This window comes from Equus asinus, chromosome 7 (assembly GCF_041296235.1).
Source record: "Equus asinus isolate D_3611 breed Donkey chromosome 7, EquAss-T2T_v2, whole genome shotgun sequence".
NCBI lineage: Eukaryota > Metazoa > Chordata > Mammalia > Perissodactyla > Equidae > Equus > Equus asinus.
Window position 1 is genome coordinate 67954450 of NC_091796.1, and position 20863 is coordinate 67975312.

General features: G+C 35.8%; 1 protein-coding gene across 4 annotated transcripts in view; it reads left to right on the plus strand.

Annotated features, from left to right (window-relative positions):
- AP5M1 (adaptor related protein complex 5 subunit mu 1) overlaps window positions 1-20863 on the plus strand; it is a 44906-nt gene that overhangs the window by 16483 nt on the left and 7560 nt on the right. Inside the window, exons 7-9 of one of the 4 annotated variants that reach the window (XM_014850722.3) lie at window positions 5850-5946; window positions 8658-8713; window positions 9744-13105. In XM_014850722.3, the coding sequence (XP_014706208.3) occupies window positions 5850-5946; window positions 8658-8713; window positions 9744-9806 (216 nt within the window). In that variant the 3' untranslated portion in view covers window positions 9807-13105. Of the gene's footprint in view, window positions 1-5849; window positions 5947-8657; window positions 9392-9723; window positions 13106-20863 lie in introns of those variants that run through there. The other 3 variants (XM_044773640.2, XM_070513679.1, XM_014850723.3) reach the window with 3 other exon arrangements.

Consider the following 20863-nt stretch of genomic DNA (forward strand, 5'->3'; position numbering starts at 1 on the left):
TTTCATTTCATTTTTTTTTTTTTTAAAGATTGGCACCTGAGCTAACAACTGTTGCCAATCTTTTTTTTTTTTTTGCTTTTTCTCCCCAAATCCCCCCAGTACATAGTTGTATATTCTATTTGTGGCATGTGGGATGCCGCCTCAACATGGCCTGATGAGCCATGTCCACGTCCAGTATCTGAACTGGCCAAACCTTGGGCCACCGAAGCAGAGCATGTGAACTTAACCACTCAGCCATGGGGCCAGCCTCTCCTGTTTCATTTCTAATTTTATTTATTTGAGCCTTCTCTCTTTTTTTCATAGTAAGTCTGGCTAAGAGTTGGTCAATTTTGTTTATCTTCTCAAAGTACTAGCTGTTTGCTTCATTGATCCTTTCTACTGTTTTATTGGTTTCCATTTCATTTGTTTCTGCTCTAATTTTTATTATTTCCCTCCTCCTGACTTTGGGTTTTGTTTGTTCTTTTTCTAATTCAGTTAGGTGTAGTTTAAGATTGCTTATTTGAGATTTTTCTTGTTTGTTAAGGTGGGCCTGTGTTGCTATGAATTTCCCTCTTAGGACCACTTTTGCTACCTCCCATATGAGTTGGTATGGTGTATTTTCATTTGTCTCCAGATATTTTCTGATTTCTCCTGTAATTTCTTCAATGATCCATTGGTTGTTCGGTAGCATGTTGTTTACTCTCCACATATTTGTTACTTTCCCAGCTGTTCTCTTGTAATTGATTTCTAGTTTCATAACATTATGGTCAGTAAAGATGCTTGATATGATTTCAACCTTCTTAAATTTATTGAAGCTTCCCTTGTTTCCCAGCATATGGTCTGTCATTGAGAATGTTCCATGTGTACTTGAGAAGAATGTGTATAGTGCTGTTTTTGGATGGAATATTCTGTGTATATATATATATATGAAGTCTGTCTGGTCTAGTTTTTCATTTAAATCCATTATTTACTTCTTGACTTTCTGTTGGATGATCTATCCATTGATGGAAGTGAAATGGTAAATTCCTCTACTGTTATTATGTTGTTGTTAATGTCTCCTTTTAGGTTTGTTAATTGTTGCTTTCGGTACTTTGGTGCTCCTGTGTTGGGTGCATGTATATTTATAAGTATTACATCTTTTTAGTGGAGTGTTCCTTTTATTATTATATACTGCCCCTCTTTGTCTCTCATTGCCTGTTTTATCTTGAAGTTTGCTTTGTCTGATATAAGTATGGCAACGTCTGCTTTCTTTTGTTTACCATTAGCCTGGAGTATCGTCTTCCATCCCTTCTTTCTGAGCCTGTGTTTGTCTTTAGAGCTGAGATGTGTTTCCTGGAGACAGCATATTGTTGGGTTTGTTTTTTAGTCCATCCCACCACTCTGTGTCTTTTGATTGGAGAATTCAATCCATTTACATTTAAAGCGATTAGTGATATATGAGGGCTTAATGCCGCCATTTTATCACTCATTTTCCAGTTCTGTATTTCTCTTGTTTCTTGTCCCATGTATTTCAGACTACTAATTCTGTTTGGTAGTTCTCTATGATAGTTTTCTCTATTATTTGTGTCTCTGTTCTGATTATTTAGTGGTTACCATGACGTTTGTATAAAAAATCTTGTAGATGAGATAATCCATTTTCTCATAGCTTATTTCCTTAGACTAAGCCTATTCCATCCATTTCCTCTTCCCCTTCTAAGTTATTGTTGTCACAATTTATTCCATCTTGTGTTGTAAGTTTGTGGTTAAAATGATGAGATTATATTCATTTTTGATGTTTTCTTTCCCTTTATCTTTAATGTTATAATTAAGTGTTTGCTAGTCTGTTCTGATAGAGAGCTGCAATTTTCTGATTTTTGCCTGCCTATTTATCTCCTTGCTCAAGGCTTTGTAGACCCTTGCTTCTTTTTTTTTTTTTCAGGTATGAGGGCCTTCTTGAGCATTTCTGGTGGCGGGGGTGGAGATCTTGTGGTGATGCCCTTAACTTTTGTTTATCTTGGAAAATTTTCATTTCTCCATCATATCTGAAGTATATTTTTGCGAGATAGAGTATTCTTGGCTGAAAGGTTTTTTCTTTCAGAATTTTGAATATATCTTTCCACTCTCTCCTAGCCTGTAAGGTTTCTGCTGAGAAATCCGTTGAAAGCCTGATAGGGGTTGCTTTGTAAGTTATTTTCTTCTGCCTTGCTGCCCTTAATATTTTTTGTTTGTCATTAACTTTTGCCAGTTTTACTACTATATGCCTTGGAGAAGGCCTTTTTACATTGATATAATTAGGAGTTCTATTAGCTTCTTTTACTTGTATTTCCAGCTCCTTCCCCAGATTTAGGAAGTTCTCAGCTATTATTTCTTTGAACAGGCTTTCTGCTCCATGCTTCTTCTCTTCTCCCTCTGGCTTACCTGTACTCCATATGTTGCATTTCCTAATTGAGTCAGATACTTCTCAGAGAATTTCTTCATTTCTTTTTAGTCTGTCTCTCCTCCATCTGAAGCATTTCTATATTTCTGTCCTCCAGACTGCTAATTCTGTTCTCCACAATATCAGCTCTGTTATTCAGGGAGTCCAGATTTTTCTTGATCTCATCCATTATGTTTTTCATCTCTAACATTTGATTGGTTTTTATTTATAGTTTCAATCTGTTTTCTGAAGAATTCCCTCTGTTCATTAATTCTGTTCCTGATTTCATTGAACTATCTGTATTGTCTTGTAACTCACTGAGTTTTTATGGTAGCTATTTTGAATTCTCTGTCATTGAGATTATAAATTTCTGTGCCTTCAGGATTGACTTCTCAGTGCTGTCATTTTCCTTCTGGTCTGGAGTATTAATATATTTATTCATACTATTTCATGGCATGGATTTGTGACTTTGTGTAGATAGCATCTGGTCGCAGCTTCCATCTGCCACCACTGGGTAGGGGGTCAAAAAATGTGTATTCTGAGCTGGCTGTGACCCCTGGTGTCTGTGCTTTTCTGTGATTGCTGGTTGGCTCGCTCACAGCTGCTGCTTTTCTAACTTATATGTGGGCGCTCTGGCCAACTGGCTAAGCTGGAGCGCTGGGCAGGGGGAGGGGTGCTTTCTTTTGCCTGTGTGATCCAGGGGGCATTCTCGCTCTGCCCTCACTATCTGCTTTCCTGGGGTGCTGGCTTGATGAAGACACCCCTGCGGTAGCTGAGCCACCTCTGTGTGGGGCTTTCCCATGAGCTGAGAGGGAACTTGGAGAGCAAAGGTGTTCCTGTGGAGGGCCTCCCCTCCCCCATCTTTTCTCTGAGCTGTGCACAGTCCCATGCCCTGGGTTGCTGCCATTTGGGAGGGAGAGGAGATCCCCTTACCTCCATCTACTTCTTCCAGGCTGTCCAGCACATAAAACTTCAGATGTATGGCTGTGTGGGTCTCTCAGACGTGTTTTGTGTTGTGTGAATATCCTCTGTTGGTTTATGAGTGTCCTTTTCATTGTATCGTAGTGGGGAGAGTCTAAGGGAAGAGCTCACTCCTCCATGATGCTGATGTTTCATTCATTGTTTTATCACTAACATCTAGTGTAGTACCTTTCCGCAAATAATTGATGAATGGATGAATATAGTTAGAAGGAAGTACAGATACGGAGAAAGTAAGTTGAGAGAGAGTAGGCTTCATATCATGTTTGTTGCTGGTGATAGCAACATATCCCAATGTACGTGTCCAATAAGTAGCTGAAAACCTGAAGCCTGACTTTCAAGAGAGAGCTTAACTGTGATTAAGGATTTAGGATTTATCCATGGAGAAGAAATATTTGAGGCAGTGGAAATGAATAAGATCAGATAAAGATAAAATAGGAGATAGATACAGAAGAACCAATGAGGGAAATTGAAGGGGTGATCAAAAAGTTAGCGGGAAAAGCTAAATAGAGTGATATTAAAGAAGAAATATTGAAATCTGTACACAAGAGTTCCACTTCTGGGAATTTATCAAAAGAAAATGAAAACACTAATTTGAAAAGATATATGCACCCGTATGTTCATTGCAGCATTATTTACAATAACCAAGATATGGATTCAACTAAGTGTCCATCAGTAGATAAATGGATTAAGAAGATATGACATATATATATATATATATAAAGTCAGACAAAGAAAAAAGAATACTGTATGATTTCATTATATGTGGAATCTAAAAAAAACAAAACAGAAACAGATTCATAGATACAGAGAACAAATTAGTGGTTGCCAGAGGAGGTGGGGTGGAGGGAAGGGCAAAATAGATGAAGGGGATTAAGAGATACACACTTCCAGCCATAAAATAAATAAGTCTTGCGGATGTCATGTACAGCATAGGGAATATAGTCAACAATATTGTAATAACTATATGATGGTAGATGGTTATTAGTCTTATCAGGCTGATCGTTTTATAATGTATATAAATGTCAAAGCATTATGTTGTACACCTGAAACTAATCCAATATTGTATGTCAACTAATCTTCAATAAAAAATAATAAACGCTAGTAATTTGGATATATTGGGTTATATAAAATATATTACTAACATTTTTTTAAAAGCAATTAGGGGAAATGGTAGCGAAGTCAGAAGTATACTAGTGATATTCATTTCTTCTATCTTGTCTTCAACTATGTCCACAAGCTTTGTTTCTGTCACCTAACCAGTTATAGTCTCATTGAAAGCATGTAACACAGATTTGTGTTAATTAAATAGGTTTATTTTTATATCATCTATTTACATGGAAATCAACCTTGTCATAACTTCCAGCATCCAGAATTATACCAAAGAAGCAAGCAAAAGCCCTTTACTATTAAAGATCATTTGAATTGCAACAGGAAAAGTACTGCTGAGAAGATCTAAAAATTACATTCTACGCACGTGATCAGTTAGTTTGGCAATCTAAAGGAGAAAGTTAGGAAATGGGAGAAACTTGCGGGGTAGGGAGATAGAAGAAAAAAGTACAGAAAAGATACTAGGATATTGCAAATTCGGGAGCCTTTAGCAGCAAAGATGAGGAGAACCACAGTAAAAGGAGACTGGAGCTCCTTAAGACATACACCTTTCATTGTTCATGTGAATATCAGTGTGACCCAGAGACACCCCAGTGCTTTGCCTTCAGAGAAGCTACTAATCGCTCTCTCTGTTATAGCACAGTGTAGTAATTGGCATTTATACTGATGACGCCACATTATCAATTAAGTGCAGGAAGTATGGATTACATTTTAGGAAGGTTTTTTTAGGTGAGAGAAGGGGTGATTTTTAAGGTTAGTTCTGTAAAAGTTAAATTTTACTTTTCTGAAAAATTAAGTAGAGCATCTCATACTTTCCAAACACCAGATAAACTGGTGTTTCTGTTTTAGTAATTGCATTCTTGTGTTTTGCTAGAAAGTGTATGTATTTCTGTTAAAGAAAGTATTATGATCTGAAATATATCACAACCACATAGCCTTAGAGATGAAGAGAATATACAGAACATCAGGCCCCGTAGGGGAAGGAGCACCAGCTCTTGTGATCAGTTGGGTCTGGGTTCAAATGCTGGGTCTCCTACTTACATGCTGAGATGCTAATTGCTTCCATCTCTGAACCTCAGTTCCCTCATTTGTAAATAGGGGTGCCTTGCGGTATGGATTAGAGTTCATATTAGTGAAGCACTTGATATGTGTTAAGGACTTCATAATGGCAGCCTTACAAAGAAATGGCCCTAGTGCAAAGGAGAAAAAGTGTGTATATGTGTGCGTATGCACAAACACACACACACCATATTCAAGTTTAATGTTTGTGATTTTTATTTTGTGAACTGTGTGAAATAAAATTCCTAAAATTGTGTCAAGGAAAAAAATGTGACTATCATTTTTACCAAATAATCACCTCAATTTCTTACATTCTCTTCTTTTTTAGCTTCATTTTAGGATCTTAGATTACACACTCACTGGATGTTATGCAGATCAGCATTCAGTTCAAGTTTTTGCATCAGGAAAACCAAAAATAAGTACAAGTAAGTTTTACAGATTCAAACTAATGTGAGGGAATTAAAATAATATTATGTAATTATTCCCTAAGGTAAAATGTAACAGAAAGAGATCGGAGAATAATCCCACTTTCTAAAAAGTCTGGCCTGATCCCGTCCTGTGTGACGGTTTGTGTACTTTGCTTTGCCCTCTGCCTTCTGTTTGTGAAACAGTCTGGACGAGCAAAGATAGGCACAGAGGTGGGCTTTAGGATAAAGTTGGATTTGGTTTTGCTGTAGTTATAATAAACTCTCTGATTCAGAGATTGTTCCCAGGGGCTTTGGTGTTGGGCAGACAAGGGGTTGGGTCTGGTTTGGACAGTTTATAGTTTATTAGCTGTGTAACTGGACAAGCTAGTGAACGTCTCAAAGTTTTAGTTTCCTCATCTATAAAATGGAAATAATAGTATTATTTACCTCAGGATTGTTATGAGGTTTAAATAAAATTATATTACCTAAGCACTTAGCATGATGCTTAGCTTGTGGCATGGACTCAGGAAGTGTTCGGTATAATTACTATTAAATTTTAAATGTTTTTAGCAAATGTTGTAGCCAATGAGCATTATTTAGCACTCTCTCTATTTTATGAAAGGAGGGCAATGGAAAGAAGATTTCCTGCCTTCAGTGAGTTTGTTGGTTGTGAAAATATGTAGAGTATATGAAAACATAGGGAGATAAACAGCAACTAATAAATGAATTCAGAATTATTTAATTCAGATCAAATATATATCTGTGGCATAGAACAGAAAAGTAGCTAGAATGAGGTGTAGAGTTAGCTAACATAAGTAGAAATCTTTTGCCTTATATATTAAAGAGAATAAAGCTATTATATTTAGATAAATATTTCTTAAACTAAGGATTAGGATTAAAACTAAGGATTAAACTAAAATAGGTAGGCTAGGGCTGGATTTTGTATTTGAAAGTTTCAAAAGAATACTGAATTCTAAGCAATCACTTGTGAATGGCAATAATAAATTCTGTTTAATGTAACCAGAATAAGCTGTATTCTTTACCTCCCTAGGCTTTCCCTGTGTTTTCTCTGACATCATCTTTTGGTTGCTTCTTAAAAGAAATGCTTATATATGGGAGAGTCTTATGTCAGTTTGGACAAACCACAATATTTTCGATTGTGGGGAATATGTTGTGTCTTTAGATAATGTCTAAAATATTTTAAGTATCTTATTAATATTAACTATTAATATTAACTATTAAACATATTGTAGTAATTCTCAGAAAGCATAATACAGGATGGGACATTTCAGTAGTATACTGGCTTCTCAATATAAAATATATCAAATGAAAGAGGTCATTTTAAATGGATAAATATGACCAATCTTTTATTTCCTTCCTCCGTTTGTTTCAGGACATGAGTAACACTTTGTGCAACTATGTAAAACCTTTATTTTGCTGTTATCTTGACAATTAAATCTATATTCTCAGTATATCATTTAGTTCTGAAAATAGTTTAGTAATGCTGATAAAAATGTTAATTTAAATAAGAATAGCTAAGATTTACTGCTATGGGCCAGGCACAATTGTAAGTATTTTATGTGTGTTAGCTCATTAATCCTCACAACACCCTACGTAAGTGTCGTCATCTCCATCTTACAGATGAGGATGCTGATGTGACAGAGAGATTAGGGTCACATAGCTGGTAAACGACAGAGCTGGGAATCAGACCCAAGCAGTCTGGATTCTGCTCAGTTGACCAGTATGCTGTGTTGCCTCTCCATGTTACTAGGTTCTCAAACTGAAAAAAAAGAAAAAAGGCAACAAAGTAATATATCCTGCCTTTATCCTTTGCATTATGAAGAATGGTAGAAAAGGCTAGTGATGTGTGTAATAATAAGAGTTTACATACAGCTAGCTCCAAATGATCATTATGGTCTCAATTTTACATATCAGAAAACTTTAGTTCAAAGAGGTCGTCGTTTGTCCAAAGCTACAAAGCTATTAAAACAAAAAGCCTGAATTTAATCAGAACTATAAGAAACCACCAAAGCAAATGTTTTTTAAAATGTTATTAGAAAGTTGGATGTTTTCTGTCTCTGAAACTTTGAGTGGGTAAAGAATAGCAAGATGAGGGCCTGGCCCAGTGGCCGAGTGGTTAAGTTCCTGCACTCTGCTTCGGTGGCCCAGGGTTTCGCCAGTTTGAATCCTGGGTGCGGACCTGGCACCGCTCATCAAGCCATGTTGAGGCGGCATCCCACATGCCACAACTAGAAGGACCCACAACTAAAAATACACAACTATGTACTGGCTTTGGGAAGAAAAAGAAAAAAATAAAATCTTTAAAAAAAAAAGAAAAAGAATAGCAAGATCAGAATCAGGAGCTGGTGAAGAGGTTACAGAAGGGAAACCAATAAAAAAATTACTGTCTTTGTAGTCAAAGTGGTGGTCCATAAAAAACAGAATTTAGGGGAAATATGAGAAAAAATTGACAGATTTGGCATAAATGAGGGATTTTGGCATAAATAAGCTCCAAGATTGATTATTTAAATATTTAATGAACCCGTATTTTAAGTAGTAAAAATTATAATGATCTCTTGATAAAGTCAAATTAAAATCAGTATTTCAGAGTACTATGCCTTCTTTGAAGTAATTGTGTTCCACAATTTTAAAATATCATGACTTTACTCTCACTGAATTTTTGTTAAGATAAATACAGTCTTATCATTTCTTTTTTTTTTTTTTTTTAGACCGGAAACTAATTTCTTCTGACTATTACATCTGGAATTCTAAAGCTCCTGCTCCGGTAACATATGGATCATTATTACTGTAATTGTCCCATGTTTAAATGGGACTTATACAATAGTAACATAAATTAAATCATAGTCTTTCATTTTTAATGTGTATGCATATAACCTATGAGTGAAAAATCAGTGAATGATTTAATTATGAAAATGCTCTTGTTTAATGTTTTTGGTCTGACATAGTTGGAAAGACCATTTGGAAGACTAAGTCTCCAATTTTGTTACCATTTGATTTTACTCGTGTTAGAGTATATGTTCTATGTTTTACGTTAGAGCACAAAACAGTGATTCACTTTAGGCTTGTTTTGGACTAGTCCTGGGTCATCCTGCCACACATGTTCCTTCCTGCCCCTGTGGCAGACATGGCTAATCAGTCACAGCTCTCTTTCTCCACTGAGCCTTCCTGAATACTGGCTCAGGCTCCTCCTCAGTGCAAAGCTGCAGGCAGCCACTCCCAATGGATTGTAGATGTCTTGCAAGATAAAAAGCCATTTGCTCTTTCAAACTGAGTACTAAGCTCCTAGTACAGTATATTGTTACAGAATACCAGAGACCACAGTAGGAACAACTGTCAATCTCTTGAAAAAACAGCCAATGAAAGCGAACGAAAATTGTTTAAATATTAACCTGTTCTTAATCAGAACTATCCTATTGACTAATAAAGAATCTGCATAATTCTATTTAAGGTGTTTATCTCTGCTCTAGAGTTACTTTTCTGGTAAGCTTATTAATATGCCACAGTAACATTTTGCTTAAGATGTCAGTAGGCATGTTGAGAGCGGGGGTATACCTTCAGAAGATGAGCGTAGTGTTTTGTGATCACTTAATGTCTGCAGCCAAATTTTTGAAGATAAACTTAGGTATAATATTGGTTTTTTCCTGTATTATTATATTGAAAATCATTAATAAATGAATTCAGGTCAAAATTTAAAAGCCATTCTATGTGTAGAGAGTATCATTTAATCTTATTTCAGTCTCATGTAGCATATTTTCTTTTAATTTGTCTTATTAGCATTCTCTTGGTTTCTTCAGGAACCATCCAGTCATACTCTTTATTCTCTACCTGTCTTTACAAATGTGAGTCTCCTGTTTTGAAAGCAGTTCATTGTCAAGTTGGACTTTACGTGACCATCAAGAAAAGATGAAATCTCAAGGTTCCTCAAGACTTAATCCATGTCAGCTTTCTTCTTACAGAATTAGAAGCATTATAAAAATATGCTTTGCAGATTCCTATTCAATTAAATTATCTCTTGGTTTCTATTTTTTAATGAGTCTCCTAAGGAAAAGCATAGAACAAGCTGCTAACTTCTTGAAAGAGAGCTATGATAGTTTGAAGGGATATTGCATATAAATTTAGGGTTTGAAATATGATTTTTTAATTAAGGTCAATCCTACTCATTATAAACTCTTAGTTTCAGCAAGGGATTATCATGGCATAATGTCCTATATTCAAAATTTTCCCAAGTAACAAAAAAAAAATACAATAACTGCCAGATCAGGACTTTAACTTATTCTAGCTTAATCATAGATAATCAGTAGTAAAAATTTTCCTTTTGAAAGAAGAAAAAAATAATTTCCCTTAAGTTATTTGATCTCTCTTAAACTCAAGGAAAGCTTAACATTTAACTTATGTTCATATTAATGGAGCCATTTGGGCATCTTGATTGTATAAATGTTCAGCGAAGAACACTAAGGATAGGCAAGAGGCATTTATCTAGTGAGTAGGCAGAAAGTCAATATAATAATCCCCTGGGGAAAACTTTATAAGCAATCAGAAAAACCAGTGGAACTTTGATTTGACATTTCTAGAAACCTGAGGAAAATCTAGGGAGACTGGAAAAGTAGAGGGCTGATGGGGAACCTGATGCCATCTGTGGCCATTCCATTCTAACATAACACTACAGAACTAAAACCAAGTCATGTTTTTATCCCGTTGAGATCAGCTGGGCACACTGCGATCTTTTGATTTTGTCTAGAAACCTGTCACTTCAGGATAATTTCTGAAGACAAAGTCTGTTTCCCGTTTGGTAGGTGACCTGTTTAATGTTTTCCCTGTGTCTGGGAACTCCTTAGTGTAATTAGCGACCTTTGAACTCCACAACTAATCCTGAGCTATTTTGTATTCCCTACTCATCTTTAAGGCTGGACCTTTCTTTTCTTCAGAGTCCGCTGCCACAATTAAAGAAGAAACAGCTGCATTTCAAAGGGATTCCAATTCCAGAAGCTTAATCGTGATTGACATGTTCTTATTCTAAGCTATAAGACACTCTAAGAGTCCTTTCTTGGGTTAAAACTTCAATCATTTTCTAAAAAATTATCTCACTATGGATTTTATTCATTTCTTTGATAACTATTCTTTGCATTTTTTAACTTGAAAGATGCTTTGCGTTTGCGGTGAATATGAGCACCTACTTCCAGTTAAAGATGTGGGTGGTGTCAGACCTACTCGAGATGCAAAATTGCTAAATTCCCTTTCAGTGCCTAAATATGATTAGGAAATCTGATGTCTATCCTATGGGTAATTATACTTCAGTAGACCCAAAAGGTACAGAAAGTGTTAAATTTCTGAAAATGGTCTCCAGAAAAAATGGTTCATAATTTGGTAAAACCCTTCTTTTCTTCATTTGTTACTAAACAATATTTTTAAAACCAGCAATACCCTTACACTAGTGGGCATTTTTTACTTTTTCAGTAATTGGTTCAAATGTCAAGATTGAAGTAAATAGCCTTGTTGGAAATTCTTAGGAGAATTATTTGTTTAAAAAAAATTTTTTTTCATTAAAATTAGTCCGTCTTATAAAATTTAATTTTTTCACACCAACTCAATATAAAGACTTAAAATTATTGTGCTTTTTACATTGTATGATTTAAGATCTTTCAAAGCACAACTTTATACATAGTAACAACTGCTCACATTTTCCTTGTGTTCTTTTTTTAGTATTTCAAACTGCTTTATTGACCTTCGTAGACTCCTGCAGCACCCCAGAGACGCAGGGAGGGCGAGTCACCATCCAGAGCCTCTGTGGCGACTGCTGCCACAGCAGAATGGTTGTTTCTAAGACAAAGGTCAGAAAAGGGATGTTAATAAACAGTCCTCAGGTTTAAGGGACTTTTTTAGGATTACATCTTAAATTCCAACAAATCAGATTTAGGAGTTACTGAAAGTGAAATTGATCCATCCCTCATCCAAACTTTGCAATACTTTCCTGTCCTGACATCATTTAGATAGTTAGCTGTATTATCAGATTAGAAACCATTGTACCGGGCTGCTGAAAGGAAAAGGAGGCAAAAAGCTAAACATGGGATGAATTCTGAACCTTTTAACCTGGCTGAAGTACGTTGGTCCCTGTTATGCAAATACCTTCAATCCTCTGCTAAGTTCAGTGGAAATAATTTTCTTGAATGACAGGTTTATTCAGCAAGGATTCAGTTGGTGATTAATCCCCCTTTGATCTAGGGTATTTCACTTAACTACCAGTTACCTCGTTCTGACAAAGTGCAACTGAGATTAGGGAGATCACTAGAACACTACCAGGGTGTGCGTTTATTCTCTCTAACCTTTTAAAGCAAGGGCCAAGAATGCAATTTATTTTCAGTATTTGAAGATGTAAAGTCCTGTCTGCTAAGTTAGAAAGTCAATTGAATACCAAATGAAGTTTATTTCTTACGTAATAGAACAAACATTTCTTTTTGCTTTGCCTAACAATGATTTTAGGAAACATAGGCTTTGAAGAAAGAAGAAACAAAGACTACATTCTAAGTATATCTTCTGGTTTTGTTTCATGTACTGGACTGTATGCTTACTGGCCCTGAGATAACCCCAAAATTAAAGCAGTGGCTACAACTTCTGTTTTATTAAACTACAAGATTTTTCCCCACCATCCCCCATTAAAAAATGTCATGCTATGTGGTAAAGAAATCCCATTGGGGAAAACATATTCTAATACACAATTATTCGTCTTAAAACTTCTGATCCCAAAGCTTTGTTTGTTAACTTTGTCCTTTTTTGAGGAAAAGGAGCTTGTTATGTTCCCATTATAAGAATAATTGCATTCATTTTTAGAATGAAGACTTTTTTCATAAAGAAAGGTAAATGATGCCTTACAAAAATACTTCAGAGTAATTATTTTAAATTATCAAAATAACCATTTTCCAGAGTATTGCATACTACTTTTTCTGCCTTTTTCTCATTTAACTGGGTACCACTTCCATAATTTTAAACTTTGAAATATTATATGGAGTTTTACACAGTATTATAAGAATAAATTTTAAGAAGTGTTTCATGCTAGGCTTCTCAAAGAATTCTCTTTTAAACCATTGTTAATATCAATGTCAGTATTTATCTTGCAAGATGTCAAATTTAGGAATTTATTCCTCAAGTATATTTCAAACCCTTAAAAAAAGAAACTGATTTGTAACAAAATTTGTTTTTAAATATTAAAATTAATAATAATTAATTTTATTATAGACAAAGCATTTTTTTTTTTTAAGATTTTATTTTTTCCTTTTTCTCCCCAAAACCCCCCGGTACATAGTTGTGTATTCTTCATTGTGGGTTCTTCTAGTTGTGGCATGTGGGACGCTGCCTCAGCGTGGTCTGATGAGCAGTGCCATGTCCGCGCCCAGGATTCGAACTAACGAAACACTGGGCCGCCTGCAGCGGAGCGCGCGAACTTAACCACTCGGCCACGGGGCCAGCCCCTAGACAAAGCATTTTTAAGTGCTTTATAGTTCATTATTCTAGTAGCAGTTTGCAGTACAAGTTATTTAGATAATTTTTTTATTTTCATTTTTTGGCTCAAACTGTTTGTGATCCAATTTCTAAATTGAAACAATGACTCAAAGAAGTGCCTGTCTAAGTTATATTGGTGCCAAACCAGCCTCTCTAGTTTCAATTTAGTAACCAAACTGTTTCTAAGATCTTTGATAGCAAGTTACTCAACCACAGCAAACTTGAGGATCAGAAAAAGTCTAAGATGGAAAGCAGGATCCCTTGGCTCTATTGCTAAGAAACTAGTATTTTTAATAATTACTCTATGCAGTAAATATTTAGTTAATAAAATGTTGCAGTATGTTTTGAAATACTCCATAGAGAAAGAATCTATATAAAACATGTATGTACAGATTTGGGGGGTTTTGTGGGGGGGGAAGATTAACCCTGAGCTAACTACTGCCAATCCTCCTCTTTTTGCTGAGGAAGACTGGCCCTGAGCTAACATCCATGCCCATCTTCCTCTACATTATATATGGGACGCCTACCAAGGCATGGCTTTTGCCAAGCGGTGCCATGTCTGCACCCGGGCTCTGAACCAGCGAACCACGGGCCACTGAGAAGCGGAACATGTGAACTTAACCACTGTGCCACAGGGCTGGCCCCTACTTTGTTTTTTTTTTTTATTTTTGTTTTTGGTATGGAAGATTGGCCCTGAGCTAACATCTGTTGGAAATCTTCCTCTTTTTGCTTGAAAATTAGCCCTGAGCTAACATCTGTGCCAGTCTTCCTCCACTTTGCATGTGGGATACCACCACAGCATGGCTTGATGAGCAATGTGTAGATCCACGCCTGGGATCCAAACCCACAAACCCAGGGCTCCCAGAAGCAGAGCATGCAAACTTAACCACTATGCCACCCGGCCGGCCCCCATGTGTATATTTATGTAATAGGTTAGTGTGTCTGACTTGGTGGGTTTCCCTATGAAATACTTCAGTATCATGTCAAAGGAAGACAAATATTTAAAGTCAGATATTCAAATATCTTCCCTCCAAACACAATGTTATTTAATGGTAATGAAGAAGTTCATTAAAATGAAAACTGCCGAAGAACTCATGAGATTACTCTTACAAAATAGTTACAACTCTTATGCGCTAAAGGCTTTTCAACTAGCTCCTAATTTTTTTCATCACCTGTTTTATGGCTATGATAATATAGCCTGGAGCAGTGCAATGCCTTGTCTGTATTACTAGTTTACTGCCTTGTAAGCAGGTTACTCTGAGGTCCGGGTTGATTTCTCTAAGGCACTGGCTCATCCCTGTGTAATTGTTGGCAGTGTGGTGTTAATGTATGATGCACGGTATTTACAGATTGATGGATGCTTTGGGATGGAAACCACCTGCTGAATTGTTTCTCCAGTAGGAGTGAAAATTTGTGTATCTTAATAATCCGTTAAACATTTAAAGTCAAACTGTGTGTTTACTTTAACTATCTTCTTTTTAAATAGTAGTTCCTGTAAAAAAGATAATTGTTTAGCTAACACACTACTAATAATAAAAATGAAAAATAAAAAATTATTGTTATCCCTGTTAAAATTTTACTTTTTCTTTCAAGGGACTTGAGTGCCCTCTGCAGGTTTTAAAGAGATAACTAATGACTATATTTTTAAACCTTGTGATTTTTCCCTTTTAGAAGCATAGCCTCCATAAGTGTGATCCATTTTATTTATATTTTTAACTTTGCTGATTTACCAGTGATTGAAGCAAGAGTTTATCTTCTTTGCCAGTTTTACAGTTGTGTTTAGTGTGAAGAATGTAATACCATTGAATTTTCCAAATCACTTAGCTGGGGCTGTTTAAATGTTGGAACTATATACATTGGAACTAATACACATTCTCACAGAAAGGGGATTGAGACACCATTTAGTTATTTTGAAATTTATTGAAAATGTGGAGAATAACTTGATAATTTTCCGTTACATTTTTAGAGTGTAATGGAATAAGCCTTATTTTTGTAATAAGCCTTACTTTTTCAGTATGTGTCATATAAAATTTTAAAATTATGTAAGATTTCTATTTCTTGATCCTGTTGATGAGTGATGTTTGTGTTCAAGCTAAAAAGCAAGCCTTCTGGGGCTGGCCCCGTGGCCGAGTGGTTAAGTTCGTGCGCTCCGCTGCAGGCGGCCCAGTGTTTTGTTGGTTCGAATCCTGGGCGCGGACATGGCACTGCTCATCAGACCACGCTGAGGCAGCGTCCCACATGCCACAACTAGAAGGACCCACAACGAAGAATATACAACTATGTACCGGGGGGCTTTGGGGAGAAAAAGGAAAAATAAAATCTTAAAAAAAAAATAAATAAATAAAAAAAATAAAAAGCAAGCCTTCTTAGAATTTCTTTATTTAAACAGAGTTCGAATTAAACAAATAATGCTGTGGTGTTACTGTTGCATAGATCTAACTAGAAAGAGTATTTCTATTTGAAGAGCAAAAGGCTAAGGTTTCATATCTGAGTCACTCATTTCAGTGTACCCATACTTTCTCAACGGGTGTAACAGATTTGTTTCTAAAGGATATAGGAATTCACTTTGCCTATAAAGCTATGGAACTCGAGCACCGGTGGCACTTCTGATTCACTTAAAGCTGCCAGAGAAACTAAATATGATGAGAACAAGAGGAATGACTGGATCAAATTAATAGAAATAGATCTTTTTGCAAGCACCATAATGATCCTGATCGTCAACCTTGAAAAGTAAATTAGAACAAGCAAATTGCTGTTGAAAAATTCTTTCTGCACTCTGCTGTTGCTACTCAGCTAGTCATGGCTCAGCCAGAGGCGAGGAAAAAATGCACTCAGTTTTGCATTAACAAAGGAAACATTATTAAAGTGAATGTTTGCATTGTGTTTCTTGAAGTGTTCAAAGCATATTCGTTGCATCTTCAACCTGCTGTTCTGACTATTACAGTGCATGAGTGATAAAAATAAGTCATTTGTACATTTAAAATAAATGACGTTTAACTTAAGCTTCTGAATTATCTTACTTCAAAATACTTAAGTATCAGACTCGACTTTGTCTTTTAAAGATTTTTGTCTCTAGGAAACGTATCCCATAAAAAAATTTTTAAAGGACTCATTTGCTTAAATATAGCTGCCAATTACTTGCAAATGCTTTATATAACTTTCCTCTCAGAAACTACAATGCATAAAAAATAACAAGCTGAAAATAATCAAACAAAAATGAAAACAATTGTGAAATTACTGAAGTGAGTGTGTAATTGAGTATCTACTATGTGCGTTGGAGAAATAGCTTGGTAATTGGGAGAGTTTTCATGAGCTACAATTATCTTGAACTACTTCCTAAAAACTGAATTGAGAATAGGCAAGAGAGCAATTGAAAAAAGGCATGCCAATCAGGCATTTTAAGTTTTAATAGGTATTATATATATACTGGTAAAATAGGAGGATAGTCAATAATTAAAAATTCAAAAAGAATTTTAGCTTTCGCCTGTCTAAAATGAGCAATTTAATGACTTCTATATTTTAGAAGTAGAAGTCTAGTGTCTAACAGAGATTAAAGCGCCATGTTTTACTTGGTCTTTCAGCAGGTGCTATTGAATACAACACAGCCTTCTGCAGTCTCCTAGGGATTGATTAATTTGTGAAGATCTCTTTTCTTAGATTCACCAATAGGACGAGTTGTCAGTCTTCCATAATTCAGCCTAAAAATCTTATCTATCATGATTAGCAAAGATTATTAGCTAATGCTATAGAGGCTCTTGAGAAACTCTTAGCCAGATATTCTATTATTTACCATTTCTATAATGTACATTTACAGAGCAATATATATTTACTAAAGTGTAGAATTAATAAAATTATTTAAAAGTTATGAATTACTGTATATAAGTTTACATTTAAAATGAATATTTTAACATTTTCTTAAAGAACTTTAATCTTTGTCCATAATCTAAAAAAATTTTTTTGAATCTAAAATAAAGCAAACGCCAAGCCTCTAACTCTGCTTTTGCTAAGGGAGTAATCAGAAGGGGGTAGCGACGCTTGTAGCTTGCTAACTGATAGCAGCAAGAGGACTTAACCAATGTTGTTATCAATGGCTTTGTGCCCATGATGTGTATTTCCCTCATATTAAAATAGCACATGCCATTTTATTTAATATTAAAGGTCTAAACAAGATTGAACATAGTGTATGACTTGGAATTAAGAACTGCTGAGTAATCTAATTGAAATGGAGACCTTAACTTAGTCAATAAAAACTCATAATTAATGTTAAACTTTTATTGTGCTCCTGTTATATGCCACTCCAGAGCTAGACACAAAGACAAAGAATAGCACCTGATTTTGAATGGTACATTGTAGCTCTTACAATGTGTTAACATTGCAATATGGAAGATTACTTCCATACATTGTTAATACAGAAATTGTCTGAAGAGGTGATGGTTGAAGTTCACCAGGCATACAAAGCAAAGAAGAGCATCCCCAGGGCAACATTATTATCTCTGTAGGTCTATCTCTCTGACAAACAGAATCCTAGAAACCTGAACATCTAATATCGTAAGTATATACATGCAAGGGAAAAGTTTTTGCTTCCAAATGTCTGAGATTTGGATATGTAGATAAGTATAAATTTCTAAGGAAAGTGATTGTTACTATATTTAATTTCCGCCGTAATAGACACACAAATAGAAAAGCACTCCTACATGCCTAGTACACACTCCCCCACTTTTGGTTTCCCCTTTCGGCCTCCCTTGCTCGATAACATTGAATTCATGTACATGTGCTAGTATGAGATTTATTTGCATTATTCATGAAGAAAATATAATGATGTATAAATAGGACTATAAAGAAGATATAAGTGAACTTATATAATCTGTTGATATGCTAATATATATTATACTTAGTCAATTGATAATTTATCTGTTGATATGCTAATATTTATTATACTTAGTCAATTGATAATTTATCTGTTGATATGCTAATATATATTATACTTAGTCAATTGATAATTTATCTGTTGATATGCTAATATATATTATACTTAGTCAATTGATAAGCTAAATTTTTCTTTAGGACAGTTCACATACAGTAGAACTACCTTGGAACACATTCCTAGGCTTGTTTCATTTGAATATATACAAACGTGTATGTGTGTGTGGGTGTGTAACTAAAACAAGAGAAATGCAAGCTCTAGAGCACTGGTCTCACATATTAGTTGTGCAAATCTTACCCCCACCTCCCACACCAACATTTTGAACTTCTTGAGGACAACGACATTCGCCTTCGCATCTTTGTATTCCCAGTGCCACAGTAACACAAAAGAAGCTTAGTCTTGATTCAATGAAGTAGCAAAATGTTAAATATGTAATAAAGCAGATTATCCCACCCACCTAAAATCAATGATGTTTGAGTGTATGGTTTTGCATGTGCGTATAAAAAGGCCATTGTGCAAACAGTGATTCAGGTTGTGTTCAGCACAGATGGATTCTGCCCTGTGATTCCCGTGTCTAGCACTATTCAGAGAATTTGTCACCATTTATGACACTTCTCTTCAGACACACTGTGCAGAGCTTTGCTCAACCTGTTAGACTAGCAACAGCTGAGGCCTGCAGATGCTGCCCGTCATAGGACACATTCTTTGCAGTTACGCTTCAGTGAACCTTAAAGCATTTGGCACTCCCATCTTAGAAATTCCCTTCTGGAACTCGCTCTACAAGGGCTTTGTGAGCTCCGCACCATTCGCCAGTCTATCCTGACTTTGTTCGATGTAATATTGACCTGATATGCTATGACTCCCCTCGCCCAGTAACTCCACAGCTTTCAGTGATTCCTGTATCCTGATGCAATAGAGTTGCCAGTATCCAAGAATTCCAAGTGCTTATTTTGAACATTTTCATTAACCATAAAGGCAGAGTGGTATAGAGGAAATATACAATCTTTGATGGTCATGCAGACCTGATTTCAAATCACAGCTCTGCCATTTGCAAGCTGGGGAGTCCTGGATAAATTAATTGAACTCTGTGGTCTTCACTTTCCTCCTAGCCTCATTGGGTTATTGTGAGCATTGAGTGATACCAAGTTCTAAATGCATAGGTATTCAATTCATGTTCATTTCATTCTAAATCAAAGATTAAGAAATGACCTTTTCATGCAACTGTCTCTGCCTATGATTAAATAGTTATGCCTCCAGATTATCAAAATTATATGAATTCTCCACTTGGTCTTGGTTTTGAATGTTCCACTGTACATTATATTGCAGGAATGCCTACTTCGTTGCTTGAATGGGTCCTTTGAGTTAACAAAATGGCTAAATAGTTAAGTTAATAAAATGGTAGAATTGAGTAGGTCTAAGTGTTTTATAAAGTTTGCTGAGGTGTTAAACTTCATCATTATTCATGGAAAGACATTTACTCAAAATTCACATGTTATAAGGCTTGGGGAAAAAGTCATATTCTGCCAAAAGTGGGACTGAACAAAAATAAAATTCATCAACAGGAACATTGAACAAATGTGGTAGTAACCCACAAACTATTAATAGAGCTCAATTAACGTCTGCAAGGCTTTGCTTTATATTGTCCAAGAAATAGTCTGTGCCATTCATAACTATTTGCTACATGTGGAAGTCATTTCTTCATAAGATGAACCACTAATTAAACCTGAGTTTGATGTCTGGTAAGGAAATAAATCCATTCAGAATATTCTGACACATATTTATCAGACAATATGCTATGCTAGGCTCTAGGAAAAAATGTAAAGATTAAACTAAATGCTTGATTTCCCAGAATTCACACTCTGAAAGATATAGAAATGCTTTAAGTACCAGCTGTTATCTCTTGGATTTTCTCAAAATATTTTTTATAAAAATAATAGAAAAATGATTTAATTGACAACAAATGTTTTTTAAATGTCAGATTGACATTGATTTAATGACATTATCTGATTTGTCAAATTTAGCTTCCTGGAAATTTGAAGTTTCAGAACAAGGGCGTTTAAATCTTAGTAGTGCTAAAAAAAGTTGAAAATAATTTGTTCTCTTCTCACAGAATAGGGTCATTTGTTTTTTCTTCTACCTGCCCTTTTGCCCAAATTAGCTCCGCTGAATAAAGTACTCTAAGCTGCAGCTGCCGCTTTCTAATAGCAAAGGGCATGTCCCCTCGTCTTCCCTAGGGCTGGGTCTCTACCACAATACCATGCCTCTCTGAGGTCTGAAAGTGGAAGAGTGACCGACACGATAACCTCCACACCTACGCAACCCTCGGGGATAACCTCCACACCTACACAACCCTTCGGGAAACTCCTACTGAAGACCACTCCCCTGCCCCTGAGGAAGGGAGGAGCTTCCTAACGTCCCAGTCCTGCACAGGATGGTCCCTTGGGATGCTCAGTTGGTGGTGCCTGAGAGCTTCCTAGGCGCTGCATGAACTCGCAT